Source organism: Anser anser, assembly GCF_964211835.1.
Source record: "Anser anser genome assembly, chromosome: 1".
Taxonomy (NCBI): Eukaryota; Metazoa; Chordata; class Aves; order Anseriformes; family Anatidae; genus Anser; species Anser anser.
Genome location: NC_139720.1, coordinates 147,769,025 through 147,785,872, shown reverse-complemented (window position 1 = coordinate 147,785,872; position 16,848 = coordinate 147,769,025). Strand labels below are relative to the sequence as shown.

General features: G+C 42.0%; 1 protein-coding gene across 3 annotated transcripts in view; it reads left to right on the top strand.

Moving 5' to 3' along the window:
• TMEM255B (transmembrane protein 255B) overlaps positions 1–16,848 on the top strand; it is a 71,849-nt gene that overhangs the window by 19,838 nt on the left and 35,163 nt on the right. For 2 of the 3 annotated variants that reach the window (XM_083801811.1, XM_083801813.1), the window contains exon 4: positions 10,853–10,942. The exons of the other annotated variant lie outside the window; for it this stretch is intronic. In XM_083801811.1, coding sequence (XP_083657937.1) covers positions 10,853–10,942 — 90 coding nt within the window. The remainder of the gene's footprint in view (positions 1–10,852; positions 10,943–16,848) is intronic. 3 annotated transcript variants of the gene reach the window in all.

The following is a 16,848-nucleotide window of genomic DNA, read 5'->3' as shown; positions in this document are numbered from 1 at the left end:
AGGGGGAAAATGTAGGAAAGAGAGATTTTGACTTCCATTTGGAGAGCTGTCTTGGCAACCATCATGGCTTCAGTTTGCTTCCGGAAGCTTAAATTAAATAGAAGGGAGACACATACATGTATATATATATGTGTGTGAGTGTATGTATACATACGCAGCACAGTTTGTTATTGTGCATTTATTACACATGCACCAGCACAGTTTATTTTCAACACTGTGATGTTTAAAGTTTGGCACTGCTTTTTTGAGTCAGAGGCTCAAACCACCGATTCAGTTTAAATCCTCCATCTTATTAAATGGAAGTCTTTAGGGATGTAGTTAGGGATGTAGTTCCTTTAAGAACTGTGCTTGGAAACAGCACATGGAATTAAGTGCATAACAGGATATTTTTTTTCTGCCAGTTTGCTTTCTTATGGTGTTTATGTAATGAAAGCATTACAGTCACACAGCTGAGAACAAAAGTAAACTTTATGACCCATGAAATGTGTTTGTGGAACAATAGAGAAATCAATTATTCTCCATAGCAAGCAGGAGGCAGGGGATAAAAAGTGTTGGTAAGGAATCCTGGACAAATTCTCATGTGTACATGGGTGAGAAGGTGAGGCAGGATGTGCCCAGAGAAGACAGGCAGTTTCTGATCCTCTGTTTGAAGAATGAGATCAAATTAAAGAGATGAGTATCCCAGTTGGCCAGATAAAATCTTCCAGACTCAGCAGGTAGAATTTCACTACAGGAAAGCTTGTAATTTGATTTTAATGCATTTCTGATAAAGAGCATACGCGTACTAGAAAACAGTGCAGTCACTGTAATGTGAAAGAGGATTTGTAAAGACAGTAACAGACTTTGGTGTTAAAAAAGTACCTGCTGCTAAACAGTGTCAGCTGTAGTTGTCTTGGTCTATGTCAGTTCCACCATTTTTCACCAGGAAGCACAAACTTCTGTGACACACAACGCGCTATTTATTTCTGTTTTATTGTTCTCATACTGCTCTGAACAGCTGCCTCTGTTTAAGTGATGAAATGAGCTTGTTCCACTTGCATCAATAAAAGAGCATCCATGAAGGGAAAAATGTGCTGGATTCCTATAATGTCAGCACCGCTGATCAGTGAATCTAAATTTATGTTTCACTTTTGTGCCCATTCCACTTAATACTGCCTTTATTTTTTGCTTCTTGTCTGTATATTTGATATCCCTAAATCTGCAACCGTCTTAAACCACTGTTAAATAAGTGCTTTTGCTATGTTTGCAATGGGAATTCTTACCAATTTGAAGTTTCTGGTGGACTAAGGCTTGCTTAGGCTTGTTCCAAAACCATTAGCATTTCTCCAGCTGTGAAATCCAGCTATGCTTGTTTATTTTTTATTTATTTTTTCCCTTTTGTTTTATAATACTCTGTCCTCATCAAATCCAAGGCATCCTCTTCACCTTCCAGATTACTTCTCTTGCTCCCCTGCAAGTCCCAGGCAAAATGACTGAGGGAAAGTGAAAAGAGAAGAGAAAACACAAATCTAAGCAGCCAACGTCAAGGGAATGAAAGAAGTATTGACAGCAGGTTGATTTCTCAGCACAGGTACTTCCATATCTAGAGTCCCTCTATAGCCAGTGGAAAAAAAGATAGCTTCAGAAAGTAATTAATCCCAACCTGTAATAAGTGTAGGAGGTATCTGGAAGTGCCTCACTCTCCATTGACTAAAGAGGAACAGAGATGACCAGCTGAAATACTCAACTGTAGAGATGTAAAAAAAATATGAATAAGTCCATTGCCAAATGACAGCTCTTGAAACAAAGTAGTAGTTGACAGTTGTGCTTCTATTTAGAAATGTTAGATTAGGAAGGCAAGGACTTGGAAAAACAGGGTAAGATGACTGGACAGCACGGTCTCTTGTAAAAGCACGCTACATCCAGAACTGCCCCAGGAAGCCTCAGTGCTCTTCTACCTAGCAGCAAGAAGCTGAAAGAGGGGGAAGGATTTTGATCATATAATTGATGCCCATTCTGTTTGGGCTGAAAGAAGAACAGAGCAGCTATTTAAACAACAACTCTCTTTAGAAACAGCTGAAACATGGGTGGAGGAGAGCATTTGTATTGCACCTGCTGGAAGGAGAGAGGATCGGTCATTAGGGTGGCTGTATCAGCGCAGACCGGGGGGAAAATACATCAGTGCTGTTTGAATCAGTAGCTGTGTGGTAAGGTTACTGGGGTGTGAACAGGGGGCCTCAGATGCTATGGGGGCTTAAAATAGCACAGATAATAAAACTAGCCCCACGCCAGGAGACTAAAAAAAAACTTTAGGTTTCCTTCTGCTTCTTGTCTTGGAATATGTGAAGCAAGTACAGTTCAGTCTTTCATCTAACACCGGTTTAATAACATCTGCTGGCCTCCAGTAGCTGGTACTTTCCCAAGAATTAGAGTGTTTCAGCAGAGATCAGAGACAGCGCAGCAGCAGTGGTGCTAATTTTAATTGATTCAAGACAAGCATTTACTCATCAGTGAATGAATTATCTTGAATTTGATGTGTTCTCCTTATTTACACATACATCAAATTCATTCTCTGGCTGCAGTGTAACAGTGGCTCCAGTTTTAAAGTCTAAGAGCATGTAAACCGCTCGATGCAGGTTGATTTCATTCATTTGGTTGGTCATTCTAGGAAGTATTTGCTCATAAAACAATTTGAAATAATTTTCTGGCTGTTTTAGATCTAGATTTGTAACTGATAATAGGCTATGAGAGAAGGAATTAATCAGGGAGCCCTTCTGAATATCTTTGGCTCATGTTTCATAAGGGCCAGTGATTGAATTCCCACCCTTCTTTCATTGCTTGAAGATGAAAATATGGGAAAAATAATCTTTATTTCGTATAGCATCTTTCACAGAAACAGTATCTTCAGATGTTTTAAGCAGGTTAGAAGAAAAGACAAGATACGTTACAGAAAAATTAATGGAAAGCGGATTGGTGTAAATTATGGATTAGTTGAAGAAAGCGTTTCTAGAGGGTGAAACCATTTGAGAGATCTAGACTAGGGATCTGAGTTAGCATACAAGGATTTTGTTTGGACTGCGCAATGTTAATGCAAAATGCTTCCATTACACTTCTGTAGGTGACCGGAGTTGCAGAAGAGTTAAGTTGCTGTTCTCAAAAAGAGTGAGAGTGGCTCAGCTGCTGCTGACTGACAGGGAGGGAGGAGGGAGAATGGGAGAGGTGCTGTGTGCGTGGTCAGCTGCGAAAGCCTGGTGAGGAAGCTTATCAACGAGAGTATTAAGGGGCAGTTTTGACCCGTGGGCTCTCAGGTCCTGAAGAGAAATGACAAGAGGGCTGCTTGGGAATGGCTGATACGCTCATGGTGATGTCATTTTATTCCTGTTCGACAAGGCAGTAGTGAAGATGTTGTAAAGGAGGGCTCCACGATTTTGAAATGAAACCAAGAATTTAGGACTAGTGGAGGTGGGGAAACAGTAATGAATGTGCTGATGGATGCAGAAGTAATAATAAATGGGAGCTCCTGAAACAGGGTGCCCCCATGCTAGATTGTGAATACTATTAAGAAAGCCAAAAGTGATGGAAGAAGAAGTTGAGGGGGGTTTGCCTGTGCATCTCCTAAATAAAATATTAGTTTTGAAAACGCATAGCTTAAGGAAACTGAGCCAAAGCCATTTAAACACCTGGTTAGTCAAAGTGTGCAGGGAAATTTGCTGGGAAGAAATCATTGAGCATGTGCAGAGGTATCCATAACAGGGTGTCTGCAGCAGAGAATCCAGTACTAGTAGTAGAAAGAGAGGTAAAGGAGAGCAGTAATGTTGCCTGGTGACTCATGTAAGTCTTTACTCTTTGTAAACGTGTTCAGACAGTTATGTGACATTATGTACTTAGGGAGGTCGCTGTGTGGGCACCTCACAGCAGGACCACCTCCTGCCATTGGACCCAGCACACCCATTGCACATCCTTGGGCATGTTGTCAATGTGATCAGATGCCAATTCCTCCCATCTCCATAACCGTCACAGCAATTATCACAGGTAAAGTCCCCAGTAACTCAAGAAGTTTGCTTACCTGACCAGGAAACTGTCCCTTTCCTCCAGATCTCTTTGTATGCCTGGAGGAGCTGGAAAGAGCAGACTCAAATGTGCTACACGAGCTCTCTTGGGCTGGAGGAGAGCTGGGGCTGTTAAGTCACCCTGTTGCACATTTCCTGACCGTGGGCACTTCTGTAGTCCCTTGTCATTGTGACTTGCAAAATTAATGCATTATCTGCACAAGTCGAGAAAAAGGACCACTGGAGGAGAAAAAGAGAAAGCAATATTCATTAACTATGCCTACGTATGACATGAATTAACTGTGCCAATCTAAAGAATAACAAAAGATGTTGTGAATTCTGCCTTTTACCATTCTGGATGTGGGGCAGGAAGAAAAATTTTCTGAATGGAAATGCTGCCGTTATTTTCAAAGTGGACTTTGATCTTGTTTTTTTCTCCTTGGCATAGTAATCGATATCTCTCATGTGGTGTCTGTATTCTGTACCAACATTTGTTTATCTAATTACTTCTGCCCTTTTTTGCATGCGAGTTTGCTTAAATTCCTCATGAGACCTTTCCCCTCCCCACGTTCCACCAACTGGCCTTTTCACATTGCTATTCTTCCTAATTAACCCTGACACAAACAGCAAACTTCTTCACAGGCAGGAAAACAAAAGTCTTCTTGACCACAAGCAGCACAACCAATCCAGTCCTTATCATTTACTCATTACAGCTAAAACCTACCTTTTACTTCAATAATCCCTAGGAGTGCAAATTACATGAAAGAGGTGAGAAAACCTAATAGCTGCTGCCAGCGCTTCTACTTTCTTCCCTTCTCTCTTGGTCACACAGTCCCATTCTCCCATTTGCACTAGGTCTAGTGCTCATCTCCCCTTTTAGCAACCTGGATTTACTCACTTGGGGAAACAAACAAGTTTTCTGCCTCGTGAGTGAATTACACTGGCTGGCTGTGTATTCAGGCAAGCACCGGAGCTGGTGTGCAAGGATGCACCCCTCTGGGACAGGCAGCAGGAGACAGGGCTGGAAAACGGGACCAAATTAAGGACAAGAGAGCAAGACACAGTTTCAGTCACACAGGCTCAGCTCTGAGATGCTATTAACAACAGCAAGAGAGAAGAAAATCTGATTCAAACACCTGTGTTGTTGCTGATAATAATCAACAACGTATTACTGGACATAATGAATTCAACAGTGATGGTAGTGGGGAAAGGCTGTAGATTTCTAAGTTGGCCACTTGATCTAAACACAAGACTTGATATCAAGGCCTGACTACATCTTGTGTAGTGTCACTATCTGAAGGCCTTCAAGGGTGTCTGCCTCACCTTCCTGGCAATAAAGGTGTCTGCTCTAGGCTACGTTATTCAGTGTCTCACATTCAGAAGCAAGTTACGTGTTTATGGATGGGATCCCAGCCCTTGTCTTCATGAGCTGTACCAGCACTGGTGGTCTTAAAACAGGCGTTTAATGTTTTCTTTTTCTCCCCTCCTTCATCTGGATGTCAGTCTAGGAAGTAGTTCTTTGGCCATTGGTTGGGCAATCACAGAAGTCTGCATCATTAGGAATGTGTCATTGTAATTAGTGCTATGACTGGGATTGGCATTAATGAATAGCGAACGTGACATAATCCTGTCTCCTGTGGTGTGACAACCCTCTAGCAGAGCCTCAGCTACAGAGGTGCTACCACTGGAGAACCAGCCTTTGGAAAGAACGGGTGGGCAGGCATTAACTCACAATTACATGTACTTTTATGCCCTCCCACCTCACAACACAGGCAGCGTTTGGTTTACAGCAGCATCTCAGATGCACTGCAATCAGTTTTCTCGTCTTAGCTTTGCAGGCTATTAATCTACAGCCCTGTTTCATTGCCATAGTACCAGATGCAGTTCGGGGCTGAGCTTGTGCCAGGTGTGAAAAGTCAGTGTCTGTTTAGCATCGGTAACAGTTTTTGTAAACTTCTCCTCTTCATCCTCAGCATACAGACAAAGAACTGTGAATTTATTTAAGCCTCTACTAAGTTCTGAGCTTGGAGATGTGGGGAAGTTGAACCAGTCAAAAGCTCCACGGAACTAAACTCTATTTTGGGGAATGTAATAGTAGGGATAGCCTACAACAAACTGCCCGGTCCATTTCTTTTCCAGATACGTTTGCTTGAATCTGCATAGGGTTAAAAAGGGCTTTATAAACCTGTGGCATAACATTTACATAGCCTGTTGCAAAGCTTTCACTTCTCAGAGCAAAAGGCACTGGCTGACAGTGTTTCTCAATTTACATTGATGAGGATAATTGTAATTCTTCCTCTGTCCGGAAAGAAATCCCGGAGAGACTTGGTGAAGAGCACAGTACTTGGAGGCATTGAAGGCTGTGCAATGCAAAAAGCCATTTAGGATGAAAAAGGAGTGTCTGTTAGATATAATGTAACTTACATTTGATATCAAGGTGATTTAGAAAACAAAAATCCATAGATTTTCTAAAGTTTCAGACCTACTTAGTCTAAATTCAGAGGATGAGGCACCTCAGAAAGCATCTGGTGCTGAAGTGATGGTCATTATCTGAACAGTCGTGCATTTTGACCGAAAGCAGGTAGGGGCTAATCCAGAGCCATGAAGAAACCAGGTGTCTGCCAGAAGTGTGACCTGGCGAGCCTCACAGAGATACTTCACAGGGGTATCTAAAGCAGCTACTGGGGTACTAGCCTCTAGCTTGTGCCGGGGACTGGTGTGATTTTCTGTGTCTGCTGGACCAACGATGGCTGCGTGTCTCGTCGTGTTGCACAGGGTAGAGAAGCCTGGCCGCGTAGCAGTGTAACGGCAAGAGCAAAAGTGTTTCTTGAGTAACTGTTAAAAATGTATTGTTATGAATAATGAATAGCTTTCCTGACAAAGCACACTGCTATTAAAAATGGAGATGCGATGATGTGATGGATCAGTATTTATTTTTTAAGAGTGCTATTTTATCTATCAGCAAAAATTATCTCTATATAAATGAACTGCACTGCTTTTCTTCCTTGATGCGACTGGGCTCAGTAAACTCACAGCTCCAGCAATCACCCACCACTCAGGAAAGTTATCTTTTGAATTTACAACAGCTCTTCATTTGGCTGTCTTGGCTGCAGTTTTTAGACGTAATTTATTTTATTCTTTGTTTATATGTTTCTCATAGTCTCAAGAAGCAATGGAAGGCTTGAGGAAGAATACAAATCTAATTTTATTTTAAGGAATTATTTGTGTTGCAACTGTATTATTACTTCTTTTATCTTTCTGAAACATATGTAAGCCAATTTAAGTCAGAAGGACCCCAGCTGAGCTAAGGGCACATTCTGCAGCTTCTGCATTGCAACAAATATTACTTCCATCAAGAACTGGTCCTCTTAATTCCAGAGGGGCCGCTCAGTGAAGTAGTTGCTGATAGGCATGGATAAAAATCTGTTCGACAACCTCTGACTTCTGCATAGCTCCTTGGGTGGATAGAAGCTCACCAACATGACCGAGGAGAGCAAAGTCAACTCCATAGCTCCAGTCCATCCTGCAATTTACTGTGCACCTCTGTATGGGTCTCTTAGAGCTATACGGTGAAACTGAAAGGCCAGCATGCTCTTATTAGGTGATTTAAGGTCTCCCCATGAGTGGAAAATGTTGGTTTAGGGATTGTAAATCATCAATAAGTTGCTCATGTGTGAAATGAAAAGCCACCTTGAGGTCAATTTCCAGTAAATTGATCCTGAGCTCACTCCATTTGGAAACACCTGGCTAAGCCCACTAATTGTGTGATTGACTGCTATGACTTGAAAAACAAGATAAGGGTATCAGACAATAATGACTTAATCTGGACTCTTAAACACTGCTGCTTTTTCAAATAAAGAGATCAGGTACTGTAACAAATGTACCTGCCACAGGGCAGCACAGCCCACTAGTCTGCATTGGTGATAACTCCCTGCAAGGAGCCCACAGCCTTATTGATCTTAAGAGTTTCATGCCAAGATTTTTAGACAGCCAGGTTCACAAGACATGACCTGTGATACTGAAGAGACAAGGGATAGTGGAGGTTGAAGGGTGGTGCAACCAACAGTGGTTTCTCAGGGTTTCAGCTTTACTACTGCAGAAGGGAGCTGGTTGCAGGGGATGTGCAGCAGGTTCCCAAGATCAGCCAGTACCATCAGCCTCAGCCACTTCTGCTTTCCCATCTCCTCCCCACACAGGGAATTCAGATCGCTCATCAGTCCCTGTGTCAGTGCTGGCCTACCTGTGATTACAAGTTGCAATCTGTGAGCCACGAACTAGTGAGAGATTAAGAGTATATCAGACAGCATTTGAAAGATGTGATTCTAGTTTGGCCTTCTGCTTTTAAGTTGTACTTTTTGCTGGTTCTCTGAAAGATCATATTTCCAAATGTTTGATATTGCTTTGAACCGTATGTCCAATGCTATGGGCTTCTGAGGTTGTAATTTAGCCAACCGTATGCAGTTCAACAAGGCTAAGTGCCGGGTCCTGCACTTGGGGCACAACAACCCCATGCAATGCTACAGGCTGGGGGAAGAGTGGCTGGAAAGCTGCCCAGTGGAAAGGGACCTGGGGGTATTGGTCAATAGCTGGTTGAATGTGAGCCAGCAGTGTGCCCAGGTGGCCAAGTAAGCCAAGAGCATCCTGGCTTGTATCAGGAACAGTGCGGCCAGCAGGATTGGGGAACTGGTTGCCCCTCTGTACTTGGCACTGGTGAGGCCACACTTCAGGTACTGTGTTCAGCTTTGGGACCTTCACTACAAGAAGGACATCGAGGTGCTGGATCATGTCCAGAGAAGGGCTACGAAGAAGTCTAGAGAACTTGTCTAGAGAACAAGTCTTACAAGGAGCAGCTGAGGGAGCTGGGGTTGTTAAGCCTGGAGAAAAGGAGGCTCAGGGGAGGCCTTATTGCTCTCTACAGGTACCTCAAAGGAGGCTGTAGCGAGGTGGGGGTGAGTCTCTTCTCCCAAGCAGCAAGTGACAGGACAAGAGGAAATGGCCTCAAGATGCACCAGGGGAGATTTAGGTTGGATATTAGGAAGAATTTCTCCACTGAAGGGGTTGTTAGGCATTGGAACAGGCTGCCCAGGGAAGTGGTTGATTCAGCATCCCTGAAAGTATTTAAAAGACATGTAGATGTGGTGCTCAGGGGCATGGTTTAGTGGTAGACATGGCAGTGCTAGTTTAAAGGTTGGACTTGATGATCTTAGAGGTCTTTTCCAACCTAAGTGATTCTAGGATTTGATGATTCTAATTTCTTATTTGCCTAATATGCATTTTCCTGAGAGTCATGAGTGCCCTGTCCCCTATTGACATTGTTGACTTTATACTGTTCTTAGTATAACATTAGCAAAAGAGTCCATATTTTTTTACATCATTTTCTGATATCTTACATGTTTTAGGCATGTAAAAACACTACTTAGGTAATGCAGATATGGGTTTTGTACATGCAGAGGGGATATGTGGACTATATGGCTGTGATTTTGGTAATCTGTACCTGGGCACTTCTGGAATAAATGTTGTGAAGGAGCAGTTAATGACTGCTAAGTAACAAATTCTAAGCTGAAACCCTTGTCGAGTGTGCTCTTCTATCAATTATCTATCAATTAAGGTCACTGTTCTGTAAATTTTCAAAGGAATTTTTTAATCTATTGCAATTATTAACTATAACAATACTGTGGTAAATTAGACTTAAGATATCATATAGGATGCTTCTGAGGGTTCTTTTTGTGACTCTGCGACAGCAATGCCAGGAATAGGAGAGAGAAATATTGAATTATATTAAAAATATAGCCAGAGAGTGCATGTTAGGTTCCCCATACATCCTGCAGGTGTCAATGGTCCAAACCCAAGGTCCAGAGTCCTCAGAGTCACTAACCCTCTAATCAGAGGGAAGAAGGAATGAAGCAATCCCTCTGATCTGATAGCACTGGGGAAATGAGAACCAGGGGAGAGGGCCCTGTCAGGCATTTCTCTTTCAGGACCCACCTCCTCTTACTTCATTCACAGCACTGTATCCTTCAAACATGCCCTCAAAAGGAGCCAGCGCCATCAAAAATGTGTGCTAACAGCACTCTGATTAGTCTCTGAAGGAACACCTGTTGAAGCACCGGCAAGCCACAAACCTATTGACTGTTGGTAAGGGAGAGGCCAAGTGTTTTGCCTTCCAAAGTGCTGTTGATATAGAATTAATAACATTTATTGAGCAAAGCGGGCTGGCAGGCTAACAAAGACACCGTGGTGTTTGTGACTTTGTGTTACCCACCTTGCCACTGAGGGGCAGGCTGAGAGCCCCAGCCCTTCCAGGGGTACCACTTCCATGAGTCTCTGCTTTAAGCTACCTTTGCTGCAGCTCAAGGTGTCACAAACTATGTGGGATGAGAAAAGTTTTCAGAGAGTGCACAGGCTAGGTATTAACTTATTACAATGCCTTTATCAATATGCGTGAATTGCTACCAGTGTAGAGACTGATGTGAGCCAACAGGAACATGGCTTTTTGCCATGCTCCCTGTGGACACCACTGCTGTTTTATTAAATAAGTTGATTTAGAAGAAATCACCACTGAATTTAATAACTCTTACAACTGACCTAATTTTCTTAAGAAAGATTTAAGCTTTTCTAGTAGACTTGATTTTATGTCAACTCAGTGTGAAGAATTTATGTTTCTTTTTTTTTTTTCTACTGTGTATCTGGCAGCCTGCCACACTGATTTGACATGCATTACAGTAAGGGAAAATGTCATTTAAAAATACTAGAAAAAATAGTACGATTGTTTTACTTAAAGAATTATATTGAAAACATTACTCACTCTGATTTTCTCTTCTCAGTTGGTAGCCTCCATCGTATTTATCAGCTTTGGCGTGGTAGCAGCATTCTGTTGTGCAATAGTTGATGGAGTGTTTGCAGCACGACACATAGTAAGTACAGTGATTTTCTGTCATCTTTCATTTTTGATTACTTACGTCACTTCTGACAGGAAAGCATTTTCTTCTGTTTTATGTCTAGTAGCATATTACTTCTTGATAGTTTTCTTTGTTGGAGAAGTGTCTTTTGGCAAAAGATCAACAGGAAAGCGCATCATGAGAGTGCCCAGAGATGGTGCCAACTGCTTATTCATCTCTCAGGGAGCTCCAAATACTGATGTGATGTAAAATGATGTAATGACAGGTCTGCTAAAATGCATAAAGGGAAGGCACTTCAGTCACCACCAGCTTTTATTTCCTTTTGCACATAGGATTTGTGAGCACGGTCAGAATTTGGAATGCATCGAGCAGTGATGAGCACCAGAAGTCCCCTTGGGATCTTTAGCAGAGAAGTGGATTGCGACAGCACAAAGGGAACATTTTGTTGGAGTACAGGCAGCAGAGGAAGTGACAGGCTTTGGTTAGAAGTAGCATGAAGGGGTGACTACTGAGTTACAAACGACTCAGACTTCACCATCTGCCTGCCATCAAAGGATGGGTCATTTAACTAGAGTGATGAGTATTTCCAGTGTGTCTTTCTCCAAATCTATTGCCATCTTTGCCTCAGAAGGACATTTATAGACATTTGCAGAACTGCAGTAGCAGTAGTGTTACTAGTAGTTCTTTACTTTCTGTGAGTCTAGGAGTCTTTCTCCTGACCTTCTTGTGTAAGTGCTACACAAACTTAGAACGAATATATATATATTTTTTCTGCTCACAGAGGTCAAATTAAAATATTTAACAAAAAGGATCAATCGGGACAAGACAGACTGGAGTGCGGGGTCATTTGAACATGCCAGTTTACACGTTAGACTTTATTTTATTTTTTGCTCTTCTATCTTTTGCAACAGAACACCTAAAATAAGTCTAAAACCAACCTTTCTGTAGAGCTTCGGTTTCAGAAAACCTCAGGAAATAATTAGCTGTATGTTTCAATAGGCACTAGGACTTAGATGCAGTATGCTGCCTAGCACAGCAAATATGGTACATGATCCCCTCGCTGACATAAAATACCATGGTCCTGATCATCTTTCTGCTTATGTTCACGAAGGAGTAGCATAACACCACTGGCATCAGTAGAACTATACATAATTTTCAAATGCATCAGAATAATTAGGCTCAGGATCACTTGGAGAATAAAGCTATAAACCAGTTTTTATTTTCCTGTTACTGAAGACTTTAAACAAAATGTGGGCTTGAAAACCCCGTGTGCATTGCATAAGGAAGGAGACATCTATTGGTATAAATAAGTGGGTTGTGCAATATGAGCTTGAATAAACACTGTAATCATGTTTTGTACTAAACAGACACTGTCAGATGCTGATGTGGCCTGCTTTTACTTGGGTTTGCACTGCTGTTGCATTGGATGACACCTGGTATAACTTTGTCTCTGATTAGGATGGAAGTATAAACCCAGGGAACCTTTCCATGGGAGGTACTTAAAAGAGGAAAGGAGCAGATTCTTATTCAGATATCCTGCTGCCAAAAATTAAGTTGTTGTGGCCCAGGAAACAATTACACACATTACAAACATTTTTTTCAAATATTGGGTCCATCTTCTAATTTTCCAGGAATCACGCTTATTTTTGTCCTGCTTTGATGTGATCATTAGAAAGTGTTCATACTTCAGAAGAGGAAGAGAAATATTAACAACTTGGGTTTTCTGGAAAAGATCTCTGAATCTCATGCTTCCTGAGGGGACAGGTTATTCTCTTTCAATCACTGTTTGCTCATAATGCTATACTTTACCTCAGACTCGTTAACATGATAAGATAAGCTACTATTCAGCACCACTTTGACACTTATAGTGCTTTTACTTGTATTTCTACCAAGTTTTATTGTGTAGCATCTTCTTAATCTCCCTTGATTCCTTTGCAGGGCTTTCAGAAGATCGATGCCATTCCGAATATAAGCATAACGTGATTTGTACTCATCCTTGTGTATAGTATAGCACACGATCTACACTAAGAGCAGGGAGGAGGTTATGTTAACAGCTCTGCTTGCCATCAGCCTGAGAGCCGGGGTGGTGCAGGGAGCCCCGTGACCTCCCTGCGGTGTGCTGCCATCTCGCTGGCACCGTGGCCGCTCTGCCCTCATCACTGTGATGCAATTATGCAGCCACAACCCCACGCTGCTGAGGTTAGATGTGCCATCACCTTCTGGGAGGCGAGCTCCTTTGTCAGTATGTCTGCTGAATCTCAAACGCAGAGACAGACATCAGTCCTTTTGTCTTCCCAGGCATTTCCTGTGTCAGTTTTCACGCTTTTGGCTTTAAGTTCCTTTCACATATGTTACTTAGGCATTCCTTCCTATCTGAATCAAACAGCAATATTATATTTGAATATTATCATACCCTTCTATCTGAATAAACAGAATCTCATATGGAATACCTAGAGTTTACATTTGCATCCTCTTATGGAGCATAAATAGCTGCATGGCCTCTCTGTCTGTCATGACATGCCCTTGATGTGGCATTACGGACTAAAAGCGATTCAGTTCATTGCAGTGCTGTCCAGGGAGAATATGGGCCAGAGAGTCATCGCAGAGGAACAAGGCACAAAGTCATTGCAGTGGTGCAACAAGAAGTCATCTTGCAGTCCTGGGTGCAGTTCTGGATCTGGTTAAGTCAGTGAGTGGGCATGGCTGGGTCGCCTGCGTGGAGCTGGAGACTGGAAGGGGCTGGTCACTGCCTAGGCACTCCTCGGCGTGCTGGAGATGTACAATCCAATGACACGGAGATGGTGCGGTCATGACATGACGTGCTTCATAGAAATCCATTTCCATCTGTTTATATGTGGTCTGAGGCTTGTTTAATACATCTCTCTGTTGCTACTTCGGCCACTGCCTTTTGGGGGTAGAAGCTGCTGGAGAATGGGACTAAACTGTGTCCTCCATTCAAGGAAAGGACAGACTGCTGCCCCATGCTGCTGGCATGTGCTTGGGCCTACATTAAAGCCAAAATGTTGTCATGAGAAGGAGTTGGGTAGCGTTCATTTTTCTGTCTCCAGTATTGTCGTACTGACACCAATGAACCAGGTCCCTTTCCTCCTGGATGGGGACGTGCTAGGTGAATTGCTGGTTTTCAGATGTCCAACAAATACAACATCCTCCTTCACATCAGTTTGGAATAAGAAATGTCTCCCGTTTTTCACTTTATTTTTAACTTCATTTGATCTAGGAGGGATGCTAAGAAGACAAATCATGATGTTACAGATTTTTCTCAGTGTGTGCCTGCTGTCAAGTGGGAGACTATCACTGTTTCACATTTTCTCCCGCTCTTGTAACACTGTGGATGGAATAAGAAAATACTTTCTCTGTTTTATTTTCTTCTCAAGAAGGCATAAAATTGACAAAAAATCTTCCTTGAAAGGAACGTATTTCAGAAAAGAAATAATTAAATTATTTAAGACTCATTTAAAACCACTTTGCTGAATAGAAAGCTCTGGAGCACAGCACTTATAAAATTAAAAACACTGAAGGAAAAGTAGCTTGATTTAAAATAGCAGTAGCTAATTTAAAAAATAATGCAGATGTAATCTATTGTGTGAAGTTAATCTCACCCTTGGTCCCTACAGCTGCGCTTTTCAAAAAAAAAAAAAAAAAAGGCCAGAATCAAATGAAACAAATCAAAGTTAGAACTAATGTGCACCGTTGTTATTTCTGAAAAATATGGTGATCACAGTAACCCATTATCTGCATTAGCGTTTGCTTGAGGCATTTTGTTATTTAGCAGACGAGTAACTTGGCCGTGCAACAGCTAATGGAGGTGACTCAGCAAGCTCCTGTCACCACACAGGGACACCCCCTGTCCCACCTCACATGCACATTCCCTGCAGGATCTGCTGCCTTCCTACCTATGACTGCAAGACTTGACCATTGCCACACGATCCTTAACTTTGCAGTTATCCCTCAGACAGGTCCTAAAATAGCCATCAGCAACAAATCCAGCTATGAAGTGAGGAAATTGCCTGCAAGAGCTTCCTGGGGATACGGGGAAGATGATGGAAACCAAAACTGTAAGCAGACATTTTAAGCTGTGGAGACAAATGCTTTGTATCATCTTTTTACACACCAAGCTGGGAATCAAGGAATATCAATACTGACACGTGGCCAGTCACATTTTCCTGAAGCATGAGATAAAAAGGGACTCTGATGTGCCTGAAAGCTCTAGGTGAAACCAGGGACTCAGACAGGGGAAGTTCCTCTCTTCTTGACTATAGGAACTGCTTTTTGATCTTGTTCAATTGAATTCACAGACAACATCGGGGCAGATGTATTTGAGGAGATTTACTTAAAAAAAAAAAAAAAAAACAGCAGAGATGAAGGATACCTTAGATGAAGGATACCTTAGGATAGCACCAGTGAGAACGCCAGAAAATATACCAGTGACGTTGCAACTTAGGATTGTTGCCATTATCCTTTCTCTACACACTTCTTTGGTTCTGTCTGCTGTGTAACAATTCTTCAGGTAGTTCGGTACGGCTACAAATATCCCCCTAAGCCATTCTTTCTTTTCTCTGGGCAAGCCTTCCTACTGTCCTGGTACATCCCATCCTCCAGTCCGCTCATCATCTGCTGACCCTCCATTGGTCTGAACTGCAACTGGTGACTGTCTTTCTTATATGGGAAAGGGATTAAAACTGGACACCTACTCAGATGTGGCCCTATGGCTTTCCATCAAAAAGGAGTAATTGCCTCCTCCAGCCTACGGGTGATGCTTTTGCTGATGCAGCACACTACAAAGTTGGCCATAACTGCTTGCAGGGTTGCCCTTGCCAGCATTTGTTCAACTTCTCCATAGGATCCTCAGATCTTGTTTTGCTGAGCTGCTACCTAGCCAGCCTGAGCTGTTGCCTGGAGTTATTCCAGCTCAGATGCAGGATTTTACGTTGACAGTGTACAAAAACTGACAGAATATAGCGAGGGATTTTAGGTTCTGGTTCAGCTATTTTTAAAGGTGCATTAGATTTCTCAGTTTATCACCAGCAGAAAGGAGTAAAGAGATTTGGATGCTATATTAATTGGCATTTCATTACCATTTTTGGCTTTCTTTTAATCATTAACTGGGCTTATTTTTCTCTGTTTATAAAGCTTAAGTCTTTGATAATGACCCTTATGTACTTTGTCATTAATTACTGCTACATCCTCTTAGCTGAAGTTCTGTTTTAATGTGGTTTATAGTCAGGCATGAACTGCTTTAAAAGAAAGTGATTTTTAAAAGAGTGTGATTTTTAAGAGTCTGGTTTTATGTGGTGCAATGAAGGAATAGCAAAAATCTACAGCTCAGAGCTGCTGCACATGTGCACTGTCCTGTGCCTTTGTTATTGGAGCTGGGCTTCTCTGCCACAGAAAGCTGTAAGGTCCAGTAAAAACCTCGGCCAACGACTGTATTGTTAAATGTCTTAGTAGTGCTTCCAAGGTGTTCCTCTGGAATAGTCATTATTTCAGGGGCCTTCTAACATCAGCCACCGTATTTCTTATCTGGGTGGGTTGGATGGACACGTCTTTGAATGCATGTTTAAATAGTGTTATGGATGGTGACTCTTTGAAAGATTATAATCTGCTTACAGCTTCTGGTTGTGAATGTGACAAATTGGTAGCATAATCAGACGCACTTCAGGTCAGTTTTTATAGGCAGCCGACAACATAGAATAACTTGCTTCATTACATTATTACCGGAAAGTTGAGGAAACTACAATAAGGCACCATATCAGGTGTGAAGCCTGAAGTGGGCTGTCTGGAGGGAAATCATGTTGTAAGAGCCTGAAGAGAAGAACATCTTGCTTTGTTGTTTTGTGATTTCAGAACTTTATTTTCACATAGATAGACCCTAATCCATTCAAGAATTTTCTTAAGTCTCC